Source organism: Manis pentadactyla, chromosome 10 (assembly GCF_030020395.1).
Source record: "Manis pentadactyla isolate mManPen7 chromosome 10, mManPen7.hap1, whole genome shotgun sequence".
Taxonomy (NCBI): Eukaryota; Metazoa; Chordata; class Mammalia; order Pholidota; family Manidae; genus Manis; species Manis pentadactyla.
This window is the reverse complement of record NC_080028.1, coordinates 17,381,395-17,399,197: the sequence shown is the minus strand read 5'-3', so window position 1 is coordinate 17,399,197 and position 17,803 is coordinate 17,381,395. Positions and strand designations below refer to the sequence as shown.

General features: G+C 46.0%; 1 protein-coding gene across 1 annotated transcript in view; it reads left to right on the top strand.

Moving 5' to 3' along the window:
• The window catches only part of STAB2 (stabilin 2), a 141,440-nt gene that overhangs the window by 100,807 nt on the left and 22,830 nt on the right, over window positions 1-17,803 (top strand). Inside the window, exons 44-54 of the mRNA XM_036891231.2 lie at window positions 326-399; window positions 2,250-2,321; window positions 6,272-6,391; window positions 7,357-7,404; window positions 8,302-8,385; window positions 9,644-9,790; window positions 10,609-10,749; window positions 11,691-11,750; window positions 13,241-13,417; window positions 14,776-14,865; window positions 16,851-16,997. Coding sequence (XP_036747126.2) covers window positions 326-399; window positions 2,250-2,321; window positions 6,272-6,391; window positions 7,357-7,404; window positions 8,302-8,385; window positions 9,644-9,790; window positions 10,609-10,749; window positions 11,691-11,750; window positions 13,241-13,417; window positions 14,776-14,865; window positions 16,851-16,997 — 1,160 coding nt within the window. The remainder of the gene's footprint in view (window positions 1-325; window positions 400-2,249; window positions 2,322-6,271; window positions 6,392-7,356; window positions 7,405-8,301; window positions 8,386-9,643; window positions 9,791-10,608; window positions 10,750-11,690; window positions 11,751-13,240; window positions 13,418-14,775; window positions 14,866-16,850; window positions 16,998-17,803) is intronic.

Sequence of the window (17,803 nt, the reverse complement as noted above, 5' to 3'; positions counted from 1 at the left end):
TCAGAGTGTGTTGGATTGGTCGCCAGAATTCTATTATTTCAAGTCATTGGCTGCAAACACTCATACTCATTCAATAGATGAACAGATTAAAGCCCACGGACTATGCCTCTGCTGGCACCATCCTAACCCAGAAGAGTCGCTCTTGAGAAACTGTATCTGGGCCCTCCCTGTTGGGTTACTGCCACCTGAAAGTTATCAGAAAACTGAATAGTACTTTGATACCTGCTCCTGTTGGTCAGTTAGCCATCCAGGCTGGTCCCTCAAGATGCCTTTACTTGAAAATGAGGCTTGATTCTCATGCCAGGTGTTGGCCTTTTCCTTTAAGAGATCAATCCTTGTTTGGAGAACAATGGTGGCTGTCACAGGAATGCAGAGTGCACACAGACAGGACCCAACCAGGTGAGCTTTGCCTCCCAGGGGTCCCTCAGTGTCCCAGGAGCAAATGCCTGAGGGAAGGGGGCTGAGAACAGACCTCTGGGGAGCAGCAGTGTAAAATAACACTTAAAGGGAAAATCTGAAATAATTCCCATAGAAGCCATTCTTTGGGGATGAGAAAAAAATGCCAGGGAGATGGGGAGGCAGGAGACAAAGGTGGATGAGGGGCCTTCTAGAGTGGTGAGGAGTAGGCATCTGGAAACACCACATGGTCCCAGAACCACCTAGAAGATCTTCAAGAATGCCCCCCTTCCTGATGCCCAGAATCCTACAACTTTTCTTTGACTTGAGGCTCTGAAATGCATGTGCCATAGCAGAAGATATGTTCTTAGTCCCTCCCTTGGTCGTATAGTCCCTAACACAGTGAGCCTTGCAGCACTTCCCTAGAGAGCAGGTTTGGGGAGGTGGCAAAAATGTGAGGGCTCCAGCACAAAGTTGGGGAGAGGTTGAGGGGTGAATAAAGCATGGCTGGGGAAGCTGGAGGCACAGAGACCCAAGCTCTGCCTCCCTCAGTCTCTGTCCCATTGAACATAAGCACAGTGGTCAGGCAGGAAATGACATACATCAGAAATTGGATGATGAAGTGAGATCCCTGTGAATGTTCTATTGACCTTGCTGAGCCATTCAGAGACCTCAGTACCACGTCTCCCTATGAGCAGATCAAGCAAGTACCTAAAGCACCCGAAAATAAGAAAGAAAAAAAAATTATTTTGAAAAACTGTGTGTGTGTTTACATATATAGTCATAGAGAAAACCAGAACACTCAATTTTGGGCCACCTTATACATATTTTGCAATTCCGTAGAGTTCTTATTCCATACCACATAGGGGATTCGGAAAATGGGGAAAACCTATAAGTTTTTGGTGCTTAGGGCCTCTAAAAGTCCTTTCCCAGATCTAGAAGGCAGTGAGAGGGAGTTGGGGTTGATCTCTAATTCAGGATCTTAGCCCAGGACAGGTAGCTGGTGGGGCATCTTGGCAAAGGTTTGAGCCAAGATCAGGGCCTGTAATGAAGGAAGAGGTGGAGAGGCAGAGAAAACCTGCCACGTGGCCATGGAGGAGCTCAGAACAGACCTGAGGAGCAAATGAGTTCAAGTTCTAACAAGCAGATGTCAGACTAGAGCCACCTCTCCTGTAGGGGAGGCTTATGTATGGATTATAAAAGCCCCTCTTGGGTGGACACATTAGAAGTGGGGGCCCCCTCCTCTGGCACATGGCTTGGTGAATAGTGCAGAGCTGGGTCTCAGCCCTGAGCCCAGATCCTCCAAGCACATGTGATATGGAGATGAAACAGACAGTCCCCGGGCTCCTGAAGACAACATCCCCTCCCTCATCTTGAAGCCCCCAACTGACTTCCTTGGCCAAACAGTGAGGCTGATTGACTGTTTTCATGCGAGCACCCGGTCTGACTCCAGAGCCCTCCGTTGGCCCCTCCCAGCGCTGGTGCCTTTGGGCTGAACCTGGGTGGAGAGGAGCGAGAACTGCAGATGAATGGGAGGGGACCATAGCTGAGCTTCTGTGCAGATGAACCTTTACCAGCCAAAGGGAGAAAAGAAGCGAGCCCTGAGAAGGCAAGGGACTAAGAAGGTAACAAAGTTTTAAAAGCAGAAGTCTCCTGGCAGCAAGAAGACCCCAGTGCTAGAGTGAAGTGTACCAGATGTGCTAAAATGTAAGATGACAATTACCCCTCTAGAATAGACATGACCAATATCAGATAGAGACTCTTCTGCCATTACCACTACTGTTAGAGAAGCTGAGCGTGAGAGCCTGCAGAACTATCTGTGTGGTGACCCATCTCCCTCTCCCCCCACACAGGCTGTCTGTAACTGTCTGCCCAAATACACGGGAGACGGGAGGGTCTGCACACCCATCAACCTCTGCTTATCGGTGAGTACGGCTCTAGCCCAGCCCTCAAAGAGCAGGCCTGGGTGCCTCCTGCCAGGAGACGGGCGTTTTAGCTCAGCACCTCTTCTGGGCCATGAGGCTCATTTCTCCCTCATGTTCCAGTTGTAATGGTGGAGAAACTCTAGGCTTTGCCTCTGTCTTCACATGACCTTCCCCTCTGGGTCCAGGGCTTTTCAAATCTAGGATGATCTCACGCTGAGATGCTTAATTACATCTGCAAAGACTCTTAAGCAAGGTCAGATTCACAGATACCAGGGTGTAGGCCATGGACATACCTTTTGGGGGGCCACAGTTCAACCCACCCCAGACCAGGGAGAGTGAAGGTCCTTGCTCAGTCACAGAGCGAGCACATGGCACAGCCAGAACTTGAACCCATATCTGTCTGACTCAAAGCACCCTTGACTGTTGCTTGTGGTGCGGAGGAGGCCCAGTCCGTACACTTTACTTCCTTATTTGGACACTGCCCACCTGAGATCCCTTACCTGTGGGCCAAAGGACAGTGCAAGCACCCCATAATTAAAGCCCTTCCTCTCTGAGTGAGGTCCCTACTGACCCCCGTGTTGGTCTGGCCAATTGTCCAGGAGAACATGGTCCCACATGAAATGACGGTGTAAGGCCAGTAAGGAAAACCCGCCGAGCAGGGGCTGGGTGCAGAGTTGTCATGACTAGGCCTGTGGCATTTGAACAGCAGCTCTTCAGAGCCCATTTCCATTTGTTTTATTTAATGCCCACCTTGTTTTGACAGCTAATGCAACGAACCCGTATGTACCTGACACTCAGGTACATGAGCCATTAACTCACCACCACTCTTCTTTCATCTGTACCCATGACTGTCACCACCCACTGGATTCTTTCCAAGAAGAAAGCAAGTTTGTTTTCTGGCACGATGAGTAATATTAAAGCATGTTTTTATGCTGCTGAGTATGAGCCAAGAGAGAGGGGGCACTGATACTGAAGGAGAGAAGGCAGGTGGTTACAGGAGGGTGGTTATAGGAGTAAGGGAGGGCAAGGGGACCCAGAGCTCACAGGTGCAGAGGTGAGCCTGAGATGGGAGCAGGGGCAGTGGTAGGTAGGCAGTTAGTCCATTAGTTGGTCAGTCAGGCAGTTAGTTAATCAGTTAACCAGATAGTAAGCCAGTCAACTAGTCAGTTGGTGAGTCACTCATGGGCACCTGCTTCAGGCGGGCTATTACCATGAATTAACTTGGAAAGGTCTATGTCTGGCCACTCTAAATAAATTTCTCTTTCTATGAAGACAGATGGTGTACATTTCTATATAGCCAGAGGGAAACCTTCCACGGTATGACACACACCTCGGGCACTGGGCATTGATGGGTACCAGGCACATTGGAAGCACTGGGAACTCATTCCTGACCAGGCAGCCGAGTCTCTTTCCTTAAAGAGTTTACATTTATGGGGAAGAAATGGACACTTAGTGCATAAATGACTTGTCAGTCAGTCAGTCAGTCAGTTGTTAGCTAGTTCATTGGTTAAATAAGGAAAGCGGAGTCGGGGAGTTCAGGGCCAGGCAAGCGGTGAACTTCAGGACAGGAAGATGAGGCGTGTTGATTCACAAGCCCCGGCAGAGCTTCCTGGGGAAACAAGCCCCCCATACATGCAGGGCAGGGAGAGACTGAAGAAAGCCGCAGGCCCCTCCAGGTGGGTAGGTGGTAGGTTTGATAAGCAAAGGGCATGTATGTATGAGGTTTGTCCTGAAAGGCCTCAAGACCCTTACTAGATCTCTGCACTGCCCACCAAATCTTAACAGTTTGATAGAAGCCTTAACTGGGTTCAGGCACATGTACTGTCCGAATGGTCTCAGCACCACTTCACTGCTCAAGGCAGTCTCTGGGGGCAGGAAAGGCAGGCAGAACCCACATTCCAAGGGTGGCAAGGGGCAAGGAGCCTCCAATTGCTGGGGTCCAGCTCATGGGACAGCTGGCAGTCATGTGTTCTTGAGGATGGTCCCCAACAGGTGGTGGTTGTCTGTCTACCTTCTCCATGAGGTATGAATTGAGTTCATCCACTGAGAGTGAGGGGCAGGGACTGAGAGCTGCAGAGAGAGGTGCATGTAAGAGATGAATTCTCCAGGGAGAGAAAAATTAAATGCACTGGACAAGTACAGAATTGGTCATGTTTATGCACGTAACTCTAAAGGGAGTCCAGACAGGACATACACGGGACAACAGCACCCCACTAGGAGGGCAGGCCCAGAGGCGGCAGAGTGGGTGGGCTACAGTCCGCCAAACACTGTGCTGGAGGGAGAGAGGAGAGGTGGGGTTCTCACTGCCTGGCCATCCGGGCCGTGCTAAGACACAGCCAGCAGCAGGGCCCCAGGTGTGCGAGTGGATGGGGAGGACGTGGGTGAGAGAGAAACAGGCCCAAGGAGGGGCGGGTCCTGCAGGCCAGAGGAGATCAGAGCTGCAGCGTCAGAGGAGGGAGGTTGAGCTGAAGAAAGCTGGCAGGCAGAGAGAGCAGGATGCTTGGAACAGAGCTTTCAGGAGCCGTCCGCTCTAATGCTGAGACAAGGCAGGGGTGGTCAAGGCGTGGTGGCAGGGGCAGAGTGGGGACAGGGGCAGCAGAGCTCACTGACAGGGATGTCGGCACTACCAAGGATGTCATAGGCATGGAGGGAAAGCCAGTGATGCAGGTGCCACTGCCAGGACGAAAGCAGAAGAAAGAGCAACTGCAGGGTCTGTGTGCTCTGAGGGACCCGGGCTTGTAAAGGGGGAGGAGGTAGGAGTACTTGGAAGTGGCAATGCTCAGTGAGAAAGATGCCATCCCAGCCCCAGACCATGAAGTGTGGGGTAAGGGGTAAGGGCCCTGAGAGCCTCCAGGAGAACTGTTTGCAGGAGGCAGACGCTTCTTCAGTATGAGGTGAGCAGAGCCTTCTGGGAACAGGTAGAGACTGTTGGAGTTTGCTAATGTGGCAGTGACCTCAGACGGCACCAGAAGGGTTTGTGAGGGCAGCGGGAAGGGACGGGGTCAGATCACAGTCACATAGTAGAGTGTCCGTGTGGTAGGGCATAACCCTGGACATCTAGACCTCTGCTGTTGACTGAGATCAACAGGAAGATGGGATAAGAGGGGATTCATCCTGGTGATCTTAGGGCATGTTGGGTATTGGGACAATACAGTCCAGGGCATTTGGCTGGAAGATCCAGTGTCTTCCTGGCTGATGGCTAATAGTCTCTCGGGGGCCAACAGCTCACTTTGCTGTGTCACTTTGATGCAGGAATCTGGGGCACCAAGTCCCTCCTGAGCTGAAATATGCTCCACAGATACTTTGGGAACACAAGGTGGGAGGGAAGGAAGATTTTAGGACTGTCCACCTCCTTCTCTGTGCAAAGCAATGGGATTTTTTTGTCCCAAGCTTTACATTCTTTCCCATTCAGAAACTTTGCTTAGCTGCAGAACCCTTCTTACTGTTCCCATGGAGGCTGGTTGTAAACTATACTTTGCTTTCTTAGTATTTAAGTCTCAGCCCCATTTCCCAAAGTTTATAAGCTTCTTTGCAGACATGGACAATGTGTTCTATTTTACACCAACTGCCTTCTAGCTGATGACGGTTACTTTTGCTATGATGGGACCAGAGTTTAGCCTAAAGCTGGGAAGTGTCAAACAAGATTGGTGCCTTTCTAGTCAGCCCCCAGATGCTAAGAAATTATCATTTGGCAACTCCAAGCATATCTGTACAGGACTGGAGATCCAGCTGAACCTGTTATCTTGGGACATCGGCTGGGTGAAGAAGGTGGCCCCTACCACTGTAGAGAATTGGAAAGCGAGTTCAGGAAAAGGGCAAATAATGCAAACCAATCCATTAGAGAGTGAGCCAAAAATAAATTTCGATACAGAATCACTTTATGAATATCAGCAGAGCAGGCAAACCAACTAGTCTGATTCCTATCCCCCGCCCCTTGGAAATTTTACCAGAAAAATGGCGGCTGTAGTGAATTTGCTATCTGCAGTCACACTGCGCAGGAAGAAAGGACCTGTACTTGCAAGCAGAACTACATCGGGGATGGGTTTACCTGCCGCGGCAACATCCAGCAGGTAATGCGAGGCACGTTTCTGTAAAGTAACCTCACTATGCTAAGAATCCAGGTAGCCAAGGAATGTGCAAGAGTTTTGTAGCACATAGAGCTCTGTAAAAATGTGAAAGACTTCTTATATAACATATCAATGAAAATAAATTTTATCTACCCACGGGAATTCATTTGACCTGGACCATAATGATTTAGATCGACGGTGCCACAGTCAGAAACCCTTGGGTTTGAATTTAGCTCTGCCACTTGGTCATGTTGACTTCAGACAGATAACATCATCTCATCTCTCTAGGCATCAGTTTTCTAATCTGTAAAAGAAAATGATAGAGGTACCAACCCCATTAGGTTGTTATACAAATTAGATGAGACAGTGTGTGTAACAGGCACAAAGCACACAGCAACTCAAAGGCATTGCCATGAAAGGATGGCCGTCACCGTGTGTGTGTGTGTGTGTGTGTGTGTGTGTGTGTGTGTGTGTGTGTGTGTGTGTGAACATCGGGACTGGTCATGGAGGATGAGGCAGTGTGGCGCTTGTAGATTTCTACCTGTTGCAAAATGAACATTCTGTTTTTTGGTTTAAAGAGAGATTAGAGCATTCTGGCTGATCAACTATTCTTGTTAATAGAGAAAGTAAATCTGCCATAAACCCATAACAGATTTTTTTTTTTAATATTTGAACCTTTAAAAATGCTCTTAAAGCTCACGTGCTTCTGGAAATGGCTGAACCTTCCTATGATAAATCAGTTGGTGGGTCCAGAAAGGTTTTGGAACTCACAGTATGTCCACATAATCATCCTGAACATCAATTGTAAGCCTACAGATGAGGCTTAGAAAAAGCACATTGTGGCAGAATTCTAGTTGAAAGGATGATAGATGCTCTCAATCTTAGAGAAATCGTCCTGTGATAACCCTGTATTGTTCTTGAGGATAATGCATAGACATTAAGTGAACCTGCCCTGTCTTTGTCTCTAGGAGCTTCCCAGGAATCCAAAAACTTCCCAGTATTTCTTCCAGTTGATGGTAAGAACTTGTGTGTCTGTCTAGCTGTAACAGTTGGGTCTGTTTAGCTCTAACATGTGGGTCTCAAGCCAAAGGACAGAGTGTCTGGATGCATATATTATATATATACACAGTAGCCTGCAGCCTCTGGAGTTGTTGAGGGTAGAAGCAAGTCTGAGAACCTGTATTTCTGGAATAGGTTGTGTTGGTCTTTTGCAAACCTCTCGAGCCTCAGATGGGCAGCATAAAAGAATGGAATTACTGTTGCAGTGGCCCATTCTACACATAAGAATGTAGTATATGAAAAAACTGCCATCTTACCAGTAGAGAGAAGAAGCATCATTGGGGCGATCAGTTAGCTCTCTGGGCGGAAATATTAAGTTAGATCTTTCTGCACATGACACATCTGAAAAAGTTCCTGATATATTGAAGAATAAAAGGTACAAATCTCAAAGAATAAAATCACAAAATTTGGAAGAAAATGTAAGTAATCATAAGTCTTGGCATTGGCAAGAAGACAATTAGAACAATTAAGTAAATCATCTCATTGCTTATATTTGTCTTATTATGCTAATTATGTAAAATATGTATACGTGGAAAAGATCCTGGGAAAGAATACATGAGAACAACAGGGGTGACTACTAGGTGCTGGGATGGTGGATAGTTATTTTCTATTTTATACTGCACATTTTAAATCTCTAATACAATAAGCATATGCTATTTTAATAACCAGCTAAAAATAAAGATGATTTCAATGATAAAGAATCTGAATGGGTTTGAATCTAAGACTAAATAAAACACAGTTCGCCCCATCCAGTTGTCATTCCTTCTGTCAGTATCTACTCTCTCTGCTGTTTGAGCCCCTGCCGGTACTTGTGTTAAGTACGTGGCATGTGGCCCCCACCTTCCTTCCCACAGGAGCATTCTGTACAAGACCTGGTTGGTCCGGGCCCCTTCACCGTTTTGGCACCTTTATCTTCAGCCTTTGATGAGGAGCCTCGGGTGAGCATGGAAACTATGCAGAGGATGGGGGTGGAAGAGGTTTGGGACCAGAACGCAGCCTTTGAGCATCACCATGGACCCAACACTGGAGACATTTCTGGAACGAGATTTAGCATCTGCTGGAGCAGACTGGAAATGGGAGGGGCTGCCTCTCAGCATAGGGCCCCCTATCAGGGGAAACATTCACATGGATCTGAGATAACCACTAGCCAGAGGCCCTCTAAAGGACTTTCCTAAATAGGGTAGGAGGTTGGCATGGATCAACAGTTTTTAAATGGTCCAAACCTCCCATAAGCAAAAAAAAAAGGAATGCTGAATCAAAGGGATTTAAATAGATTCTTTGTTTGCAGGACTTATTAGAGCCTTTACTGTTCTACTATTCACTGGGACTCTTCATGGTGGATTACCTATGAATATATAATAATATAGCAAACATCTGTTGAGTGTGCCAGACACTGTTTCTAGTGCCTGGCCTAGATTAATTCATTTAGTCTTCATGGCATCCCTGTGATCTGAGTACTACTGTTATCCCCATTTTTACGTCAAGAGTTACATTGAGAGAAGCAACTTTCCCAAGGTCACATGACCAGAAAATGGTAGAGCAAGGACTCAAACATGACTCCAGAGCTCCAGAGCCTGAGTTCTTCACCACACACACTGCCTTTCTTTGCATGTATTTTAGACACCAGCAAAGCAGGGGTACTAAAATGATTTTTGAAAGAATTTCACATTTGGTAGTTTTTTAAGAAAGCATCAGAGGAATTATCATGAACAATGAGAACCTTGTGGGCTTTTTATTACACTGGCTTTATGGATAATATTGTTTGCATTTTGACTCACAAATGGAGTAACATAATGATCTTTTCCAGACTAAAGTTTCCAGGTACCTCTCTAAGAGGGGGATGTACTATGCAGTATTTCCTAGTTTTTGGACAAGAAAGCTCCTTTATCAAGTAGCCTCTCACAGGACTGGGGTCCTTGACCTGTGCTGTGAAATGCTGGGTCAGAGCAGCTTGAAGTTCTCCTCCATTCTGAGATTCTGCACTGGACGCAGGAAGGGAACTAGGGCCACTTTCTCTCTCCTTAGTGAACAGCCTCTGCCCTGTAACCCTGGCCCCAAGCCAGCCCTGACTGCCTACTTCCCAGGACCTGGGGAGGGAGAATTGTTGGGGGACAGCACAGATGAGAGGACAGCCTAAGGGAACGTTGAAGCAAAAGGCTCCTGGCTCTGGCTGGAACCCTCTGATTTCTATCACAGATTAAAGACTGGGACAAACAGGGCCTGATACCCCAGGTTCTTCGATACCATGTCATCGCATGCCACCAGCTTCTTCTGGAAAATCTGAAACTGATCCCAAATGCTACTTCTCTCCAGGGGGAGTCAATTGTCATCTCCGTCTCTCAGGTAAGAGAGGCCACTTCAGGAAGGTGCTCATCTTCTTTGGGCCTTCTCTCTTCTCCTCCTCCTTAATTTAATACCAGTAATAAGAAGAACTAACACATGTTCAGTGCTTTCTATATGCCAGATACTAGTCTTAAATATTTGATGTGTACTAACTCATTTAATCCTCAAAACAATCCCATAATATAGATGCTATTATTTCCCCCAATTTAAAAATTAGGAAGTTGAGCTCAGAGAAGTTAAGAAATTAGTCCAAGGTCACACAGCAAGTAAATACTAGAGCTGGAGCTGAAACTCAGAGGCAAGCAGCTTCAGGTGGTCAACAGAACTGCTTTTGGAAGCATTGGTCAAAGGCTAGAGAGGAAGGAAAGCTTCTGATCACAGTCACTAGACCATGCCGGTCTCCTCCCTCCCCACAACAGAGAAACAAATGATGGCTGTAGATTCAGTGCAAAGGGAGAAAAGTATGTGGTGGAGACAGAAAGGAGGTCAGTGATATACAGAATACATGTGAAAGAGAAGCCAATTTTCATGCTTGTTATTTCTAATTTGACAATCACAGTAAAATGACTGTGTCTGTTGATATTTGCTATTCACTTCTCCAAGAGAAAATTACATTCTTGTCCCAGTTTCCTTTATATAATCATAATTTTTTAAATGTGCTCGAGTAACTTGGATCTTCAGATTTTGCCCCCAGCTCCACTTAAGCTTTCACTTTCTCAATGATTTATTTGGTTGGTTAAGCATGCTGAAAGAAATGACTTTGTGTCTATTTCTCTTTGTACTCATTTCTTTTTTTCCTTCTTTTCGGTTGATTTCAGGATAAGGTGTTTATAAATAATAAAGCCAAGATCATATCCAGTGATATCATCAGTACCAATGGAATCATCCACATCATAGACAAATTGCTCTCTCCCAAAAATATGCATGTCACTCCTAAAGATGCCTCTGGAAGGATTCTGGTGGGTTAACTCATTGTCATAGTCTCAGCCCTGCGTGACTCATAATACTCAAAATTTATTATCTCAATTCTGATTTTGAGGCATTGTTTTGAGACGTTTTAATTTTGCTGCTTTGATCTCAAAACTACTATTAAAAGCCTAGTAAATATTATTGTTAGTAAGAAGCAAATAGGTAGAAGTCTGATTTTGTAAGATTTCCTTTGGTGTCCATGACAGGTGGACTTGCATAGATTTGAAAGATGGACAAGTTACATAGATGGATGATGATAGATAGATAGGTAGATAGATAGATAGATAGATAGATAGATAGATAGATAGATAGATAGATAGATACAGATAGATAGGTAGATAGGGATACATAGGTATGTATCATTAAAACTAAACCTGGAATAAAACTCCTCTATTGACAGAAAATACTTTTTTAATTTTTATTGTTATTTAGGATTGGCCAGGGTTCATTGCAGACCACAGAACCCACTATATCTAACTTATACAAAAAGGAGTTTTAAAATATTAAGTACATCACCAAATCCCTGCCAGTACCACCTGTCTCCAGCCTCATCACCGAGGACATGAGAGTTGGGACACCAGATGCCTCCACCATGGTGCTTGTCAAAAAGGCTCTCTCTGCTAGCAGCCACTGCCACCTCCTATTACTTTTTTCCACCAATAAGTCCTGCACCAGTGCTTCTGCTGAGTGGATTCCTCTATCACATATGGGCTCTCGCTGCAAGGGAGTCTGGGAAAATGGAGTGCTTAGCCTTCCAGCTTCTGAAAGGCAGAGAGGCATGGGTACAGCAGAGCTGGAGTGGGCACTGATGAGCCAATCTACAGTACCTGCCACGTTATCATACTTATACTTTATTCAGTTGAGCTTTTGTTAAAGTGTTTTTTAAACTGTACGAAGAAAGATATCATTCCCATTTTTATTATCTTTGCAGCAAAATCTTACGACAGTAGCAGTAAACCATGGCTACGTCAGATTTAGCAACTTAATACAGGTAAAAAAAAAACCTGTGGGATAACCTGCCTAAAGAGGTTTGTTTTCTGGAGGGTCTTTCATAGGTTTTTTGGTGGTTTTGTGTTTGTTGTTTGCTGTTTTGTATTGTTTGGGTCACTAGCCAGCTGCTGTGTGATCTGTGATCTGTGTGGGGAAGTGTGAATTTTCTAGAGAAAAAAGTCATTCTCTGCCATTCCAATCCCAAAATGTATGGTTTGCTTAGCTATACAATGTACATTGGCTGAGTTAGAAATTGATGTATTTGAGGAATTCGTGTGTGCCAGTCCCTGAACAGATGCTTCATACCTGAACTTAGCACATTCATTACAGAGGCGGGCAAGCTGAGAGGCAGAATGGAGACATCTTTGTGAGACAGGTAGACATTGCATATAAAACCATATTTTTCTGACTTCATAGACAGTTCCCACAAATGAGTAGAGGAATTCGCTGTTCAACAAAGGTTTCTGAGGAGAAGCAGGGAAAAACAGGGTCCTCTGAGATCCCCTCTCCTCTACCTGCCCCCAAGAAATCCTAGGAGGGCTTTAAGAACCCAGGGCTTTCTGTCTCCACCACATACTTTTCTCCCTTTGCACTGAATCTACAGCCATCATTTGTTTCTCTGTTGTGGGGAGGGAGGAGACCGGCATGGTCTAGTGACTGTGATCAGAAGCTTTCATTCCTCTCCTTTAAGAACTTAGGAGGGCTTTAAGAGCCCCCACAGCACAGTCTACCAACCTCTGCATAGACCAGTGGTTTCCAAAATGGCCTGGGGCTCAGAATCTCTGGAGAGCTTTTTAGAAACAGAGACTTCAAGGGGTTCAAAATGAGAATCTCCAGGAATGTTACAGACAAGAATCTTTACCCACTCATCTACCCCTAAAACTTCTTGGTCATCTCCACACCTGGGCATCAGGTCTGGTTGAACAGAAGCTTTTATAGGAAGTAAGCCAATCCCCCAGGGCTCATTAAAAGGGAATAATAAATCCTGCTTCATAGGGCTGTTGGGAAAACTACAAGAAAAAATGTATATGATGCACCCAGGTTATAGAATGCTCTCAGAATGATTCTTCCTCATTCATCTGGCACTTTCTTTTTTGAATCTTCATGATCTAGAAATCATATAAATATACAGGAGTATTTCAATTTTGTATAGGTTTCACTTTTTTAAATGAAATATAAGAATAATTTCTTCCAGAAATTAAAATATTTGGGTAGGAGTAGTAGTAAAAAGAAAAGAAAAAAATATCTTTGCCAAAGTTTATATTTCCATCAACAAAAGCCAAGAATTTAACTTTTTGCTGTGCTTTCTAAGAAAATGAGGGTCAGAATGGCTGGAGTGTGATGGGCCGCCGGCTGGGGCTGTATCACCCTAGAATCAGCCTGAGCCCTGATAAGCCGAAGGGCAGGCCTGGTGGGGACCGCCCCCCTTTGGCTGGCTTGGGTCTCCTGGCTGCGCTTTGCTGTGCATGTGAGCAGCTCCCTGTGTTTCAGGATGCGGGCTTGCTGAGCCTCATCACCGACCCTGTCCACACTCCGGTCACCCTCTTCTGGCCCAGCGACCAAGCCCTCCAAGCCCTGCCCCGTGAACAACAGGATTTCCTGTTCAACCAAGACAACAAGGACAAGCTGAAGGAGTACTTGAAGTTCCATGTGATCCGAGATTCCAGGGTATTTTGTTTCCCCACAGGTGTGAGTGCAGGAGATGCCCCCCCACCCATGGGATGAGCAAATGCAGGAATTGGCCCCGTGGCTCTGCCTCCCCAGGATGAAGGCCCCACCTGTCCTCCTCTGATTGGCATGGTTAATTGGCCCATGCAGTGTATACCACACCTGGTTCTGCTTCTCAGCCCTGCCATTACTTTGTTTTCTAACTTTAACCACTCCCCGAGGGCATCCTTCCCCCTTGTACTGCAGATCACCGTTGTCTCCACGCTAGTCCTCACGGCTGTTGACACTGTTCCCAGATTTCTGCAGATGGACTTTTTCTCTCCCAAATTCTAAAATTTCTAGACAAAGGGCTGATTCATCCAGCTGCCATCAGCTGTTCACTCCTGAACCGATCTACTGTGATGAGAGAAGCAAGACCTCGTAGGAACATGGCAGTGCTTGCTGACCCCCTGTCACTTTGAGTCCTCAGCCAGGACCCGTGGTCCCCTCCAGGAGTGAATCTATCTAATCCGAGAATGCCAGATGCCCTAACTTTGGTTAATTCCTAAGACCTGTATTAGCTACCTTGGACGGCCATAACAAATTGCCACAAGTGGGGTGGCCTGAAACAACAGAGATTTATTCTCTCAGAGTTCTGGAGGCCAGGAGTCTGAGGTCAAGGAGCTGACAAGGGTGTGCCTTCAGGAGGTGCTGAGGGAGACTCTGTGGCATGCCTCCTCCTCCCTTCCGGTGGCTGCCAGAAATCCTTGGCATTCTTTGGTGTTTCCTGGCTTAGAGATGCAATCTCCGCCTCTGCTGTCACATGGCTGGCTTCTCACTGTGTATTTCTGTGTCTCCACATGGCATTCTCCTCTTCTTTTCTTCTTATAAGGACACCAGTCATATTGGATTAAGGGCCCACTCTAGTCCAGTATGACCTCAACCTCACTAATTACGTCTGCCCTGGCCCAGTTCCCAAGGTCACATTCTGAGGTAATAGGGGACAGGACTTCAATATAACTTTAGAGGGCACCCAATTCAACCCATAATAGCCCCCTATGCCATTTCCCTAACCCAGTGATGCTGCTACTGGCTTCATACACCAAGACATCGTCTTCCTTGGATTCCCAAGTGTAGATGAGGGATGGGAGGGTGGTTGAAACCAGCCACACTGGAGAGACCGTCACCCAAGAAAGACTTCCCAGCTTCCTGGAGAGCCCATGATCATTCTCCCTTTTGATTATATCTACTGTCACTTTAAAGCTGGAATCATTACAAGTGTTGGAAAAACTTGTGTCTGAGTTTGGCTGGTGGGCACAGTGCCTTTGGGCCGTCCCTCAGCCCGGTCTGGGTGTGAGTGGGGTCCGTCACTCCTACAGGTTTCATCGGTGGACCTCCCCAGAGCCGCTGTCTGGAAGACCCTGCAGGGTTCAGAGCTGAGCGTGAAGTGCGGGGCCGGCAGTGACATTGTGAGTATCGTGTCCCGGGTGCAGGGCGAGGACGCGCTAACAGTGGTCCCCAGTCACCACCCCTTCGAGATGTTCACGTTTGACTCTGTTGACAGTGAGCTCTGTTTTCTCACTGTTTTTAGGGGCATTTCCCTGAGGGTAAGTAAATGGACATGACAAACCTGATGAGCGCTGGCCAGCTCAAGCCCTTGTGACAGGGGGAGGCCCTACTTACACTCATAGAGAGCAGCTTTTGGTCAATTTTTTTGTTTGTTTAGTAGAACATTTTTTTCCATTCTGGCACACTGAAGCAGGAAAATGTACTGTCATTCCTTTCCCTTCCACCCCAGCCCCTCTGCTCTCTCACCTTGACCCCCTCTCTTGGCAGCCAGAGCCACGTCTGGGCTATGTCTACGTAGATCAGCCAGCAAAGAGAAAACTTGCATTTTTCACCTTCCCTGGCTAGTTCCTGAACAATACTACCATCCTGTAATTCCGTATGATGAATAGTCTGATAGGATAATATTTGCTACACCCTAAATCTTGCATAAAATGGAAAACCCAAAATGACAGTGGCTTAATTATATAGAGGTTTATCTCTTTTGTAAAAGAAATATGGACGTAGCCAATCCCAAGCTAGTATTAGTGCAGAGAGCTCTTTATGTCTTTCTGCTCTACAGCGCATGTTTCTGGCCTCACAGTCACCTCAAGGTCCAACATGACTGCTGGAGCTCCAGCCACTATGTCTACTTTCAAGGCAGTAGGAAGGTGGAAGGGCAAAAGGGATGCAGCTCCCAGCTAAGCTGATTCCCCTCAAGAAGGCTTGTAAGAAGCCCCATATAACATTCTGTTTCCATGTTTATGACCAGCCAGAATCCCTTTTGTGTTTGGATTGGAATTGCCCTGGATTTATAACTGAATATGAGGAGTGTTAGCATCTTTATGTTCCAACTCCTGGAAAGTTGTCCTTATGTGCTTATACTCTTGAGACCAGCTGTGCTGTCTCTATAGACCAAACCAGATACCTGTCAAAGAAGCCAAACTGCTCATTCAGTGTGCGAATATAGCTTTCAGAGCATTTTGTACTGTTTATTCTTTGATTGGATCTTTATCACAACTCTATGTAGTGGAATCATTAATCCTATTTACTGGTGAAAAAAACCACCTCAGAGAAGTTGACTTACTTGCTCACAGTCACCCAGTGCCTGTGTGGAAATGGAGGCATTTAGCCACAGTTTCCAATGTTCTTCCCACTGAATCTCACTGTGTCCATCCCATCCAGTGATGCTGAGATTCCTCTTCTTTCTTTTCACAGAACTTTCTAAAAGTACTTCACTTCCTGACAGGAAAATGTATCCATCAACTTACTAGTTGGATGGACCTTAAGGAAAAACGCCCCAGGATTTTTGCAAGCATTCAGTGAAATAATGTATCTACAGCACAAATCAGACGATGTCTGCTACATGAGAAAAGAATTTGTTATTATTGTCTTTATAGTTAAAGCTCATCACTGGAGTAAAGGCTGGGCCAGGCCCTTTGGATGACTGCACGTGAAGTGGCCATGTCAGCAAAGGTTATCCTGACCACAGCCATGCTGTCCCTTTCTACCCTGTCACCCCAACTGCCACTGTTTCTATTTTGGTAGACGGAGGGTTGCTGAGCAGCCAGAGTGTGGGCTCGGAGGCTGACTGCCCGGGTATGAATCCCTACACCACCAGGCTGCCTGACCTTCAGCAAGTTATTAAACCTCTACTGTCTCGGTTTCCTCATCTGTAAATGGGAATACTAGTCATAGTAGCTACCTACTAGGGTTGTTTTGAGGATTAAAAGAATTTGCATAGGTAGCGCCTGTTGATCAGTACTTGGCTCATAATAAATGCTGAATGTTTGCTATTATATATATATTTTTTTAGTTCTTTCTGAGGCTTGCAGGTGCTGGCCACAGTGTATGGCCTAGGAAGAAGAGAAGTCTGAGCATTGGTGACTATTCTCTCTCTCTCTCTCAGGGTGATCTCTTCCTGAACGACCAATCATGCAGAATTGTACAGCGGGAGCTCCTGTTTGACCTGGGTGTGGCCTACGGCATTGACTGTCTACTCATTGATCCCACCCTGGGGGGCCGCTGTGACACTTTTGCCACATACAGTTTCTCGGTCAGTCCTAAAAACAATACTGTCGTAGCAGAGCCTTGGAGCAAAGAGCACCCCTCATGATGTAGCCTGGACCCTGCAGTGAAAACACTGCGGGGAGGTCCTCAGTGAGCCCAGGATCCAAGAGACTGGAGGCTGAATAACGCTGTTCTTCAGACTCAGAATCAACAAGCATCTATTTAGCCATGTATAGGCCTTGCATACTCTCAGCTATCCACCCATCCACCCATCTATTCATTAAGGAAACAGTTGTCGGTTACCAACGATGGCCAGCTATTCCGCCAGTCATATTCAAACCCACCCATCCATTCAGTCATTCACTCCTTCATTCAATAAACATCTTTTGAGATTGTGCCAGATGAAACCATAATGAAATTGCCATATCTGACAGGGTGTGACTACAAAAGTGGTAACTTCATATAGTTCAAGTGAATATTCTATGCCACCCAGGCCTCCATTCACTTATTCATTCATTCAACAACATTGGTTGCACTTATCCTGGGCCCTGCTTGTACAAGACAGTTCCAAATTTTGCATTTCATTCCTACATCAGGAACCATTTATTGAATCCTACCTCTGATATAGCTCATCTTACCCCTACAATAATCCAATAACAGAGGTAGTTGTTATCACCTCTATTATGTAAATTTGGAAAATGAGTCTCCAAGAGGTAAAGTGACTTACAGGGCAAAGTCTGTCACCAGTTTGGCACCTGGCACCTTGTAGGCATTCAGTAAATATCCCAAATTCCTCAGATACCAATGAGCCAGAGTAGGAGCTGAAGAACCAGTTATTCTTTCTGCTATAGA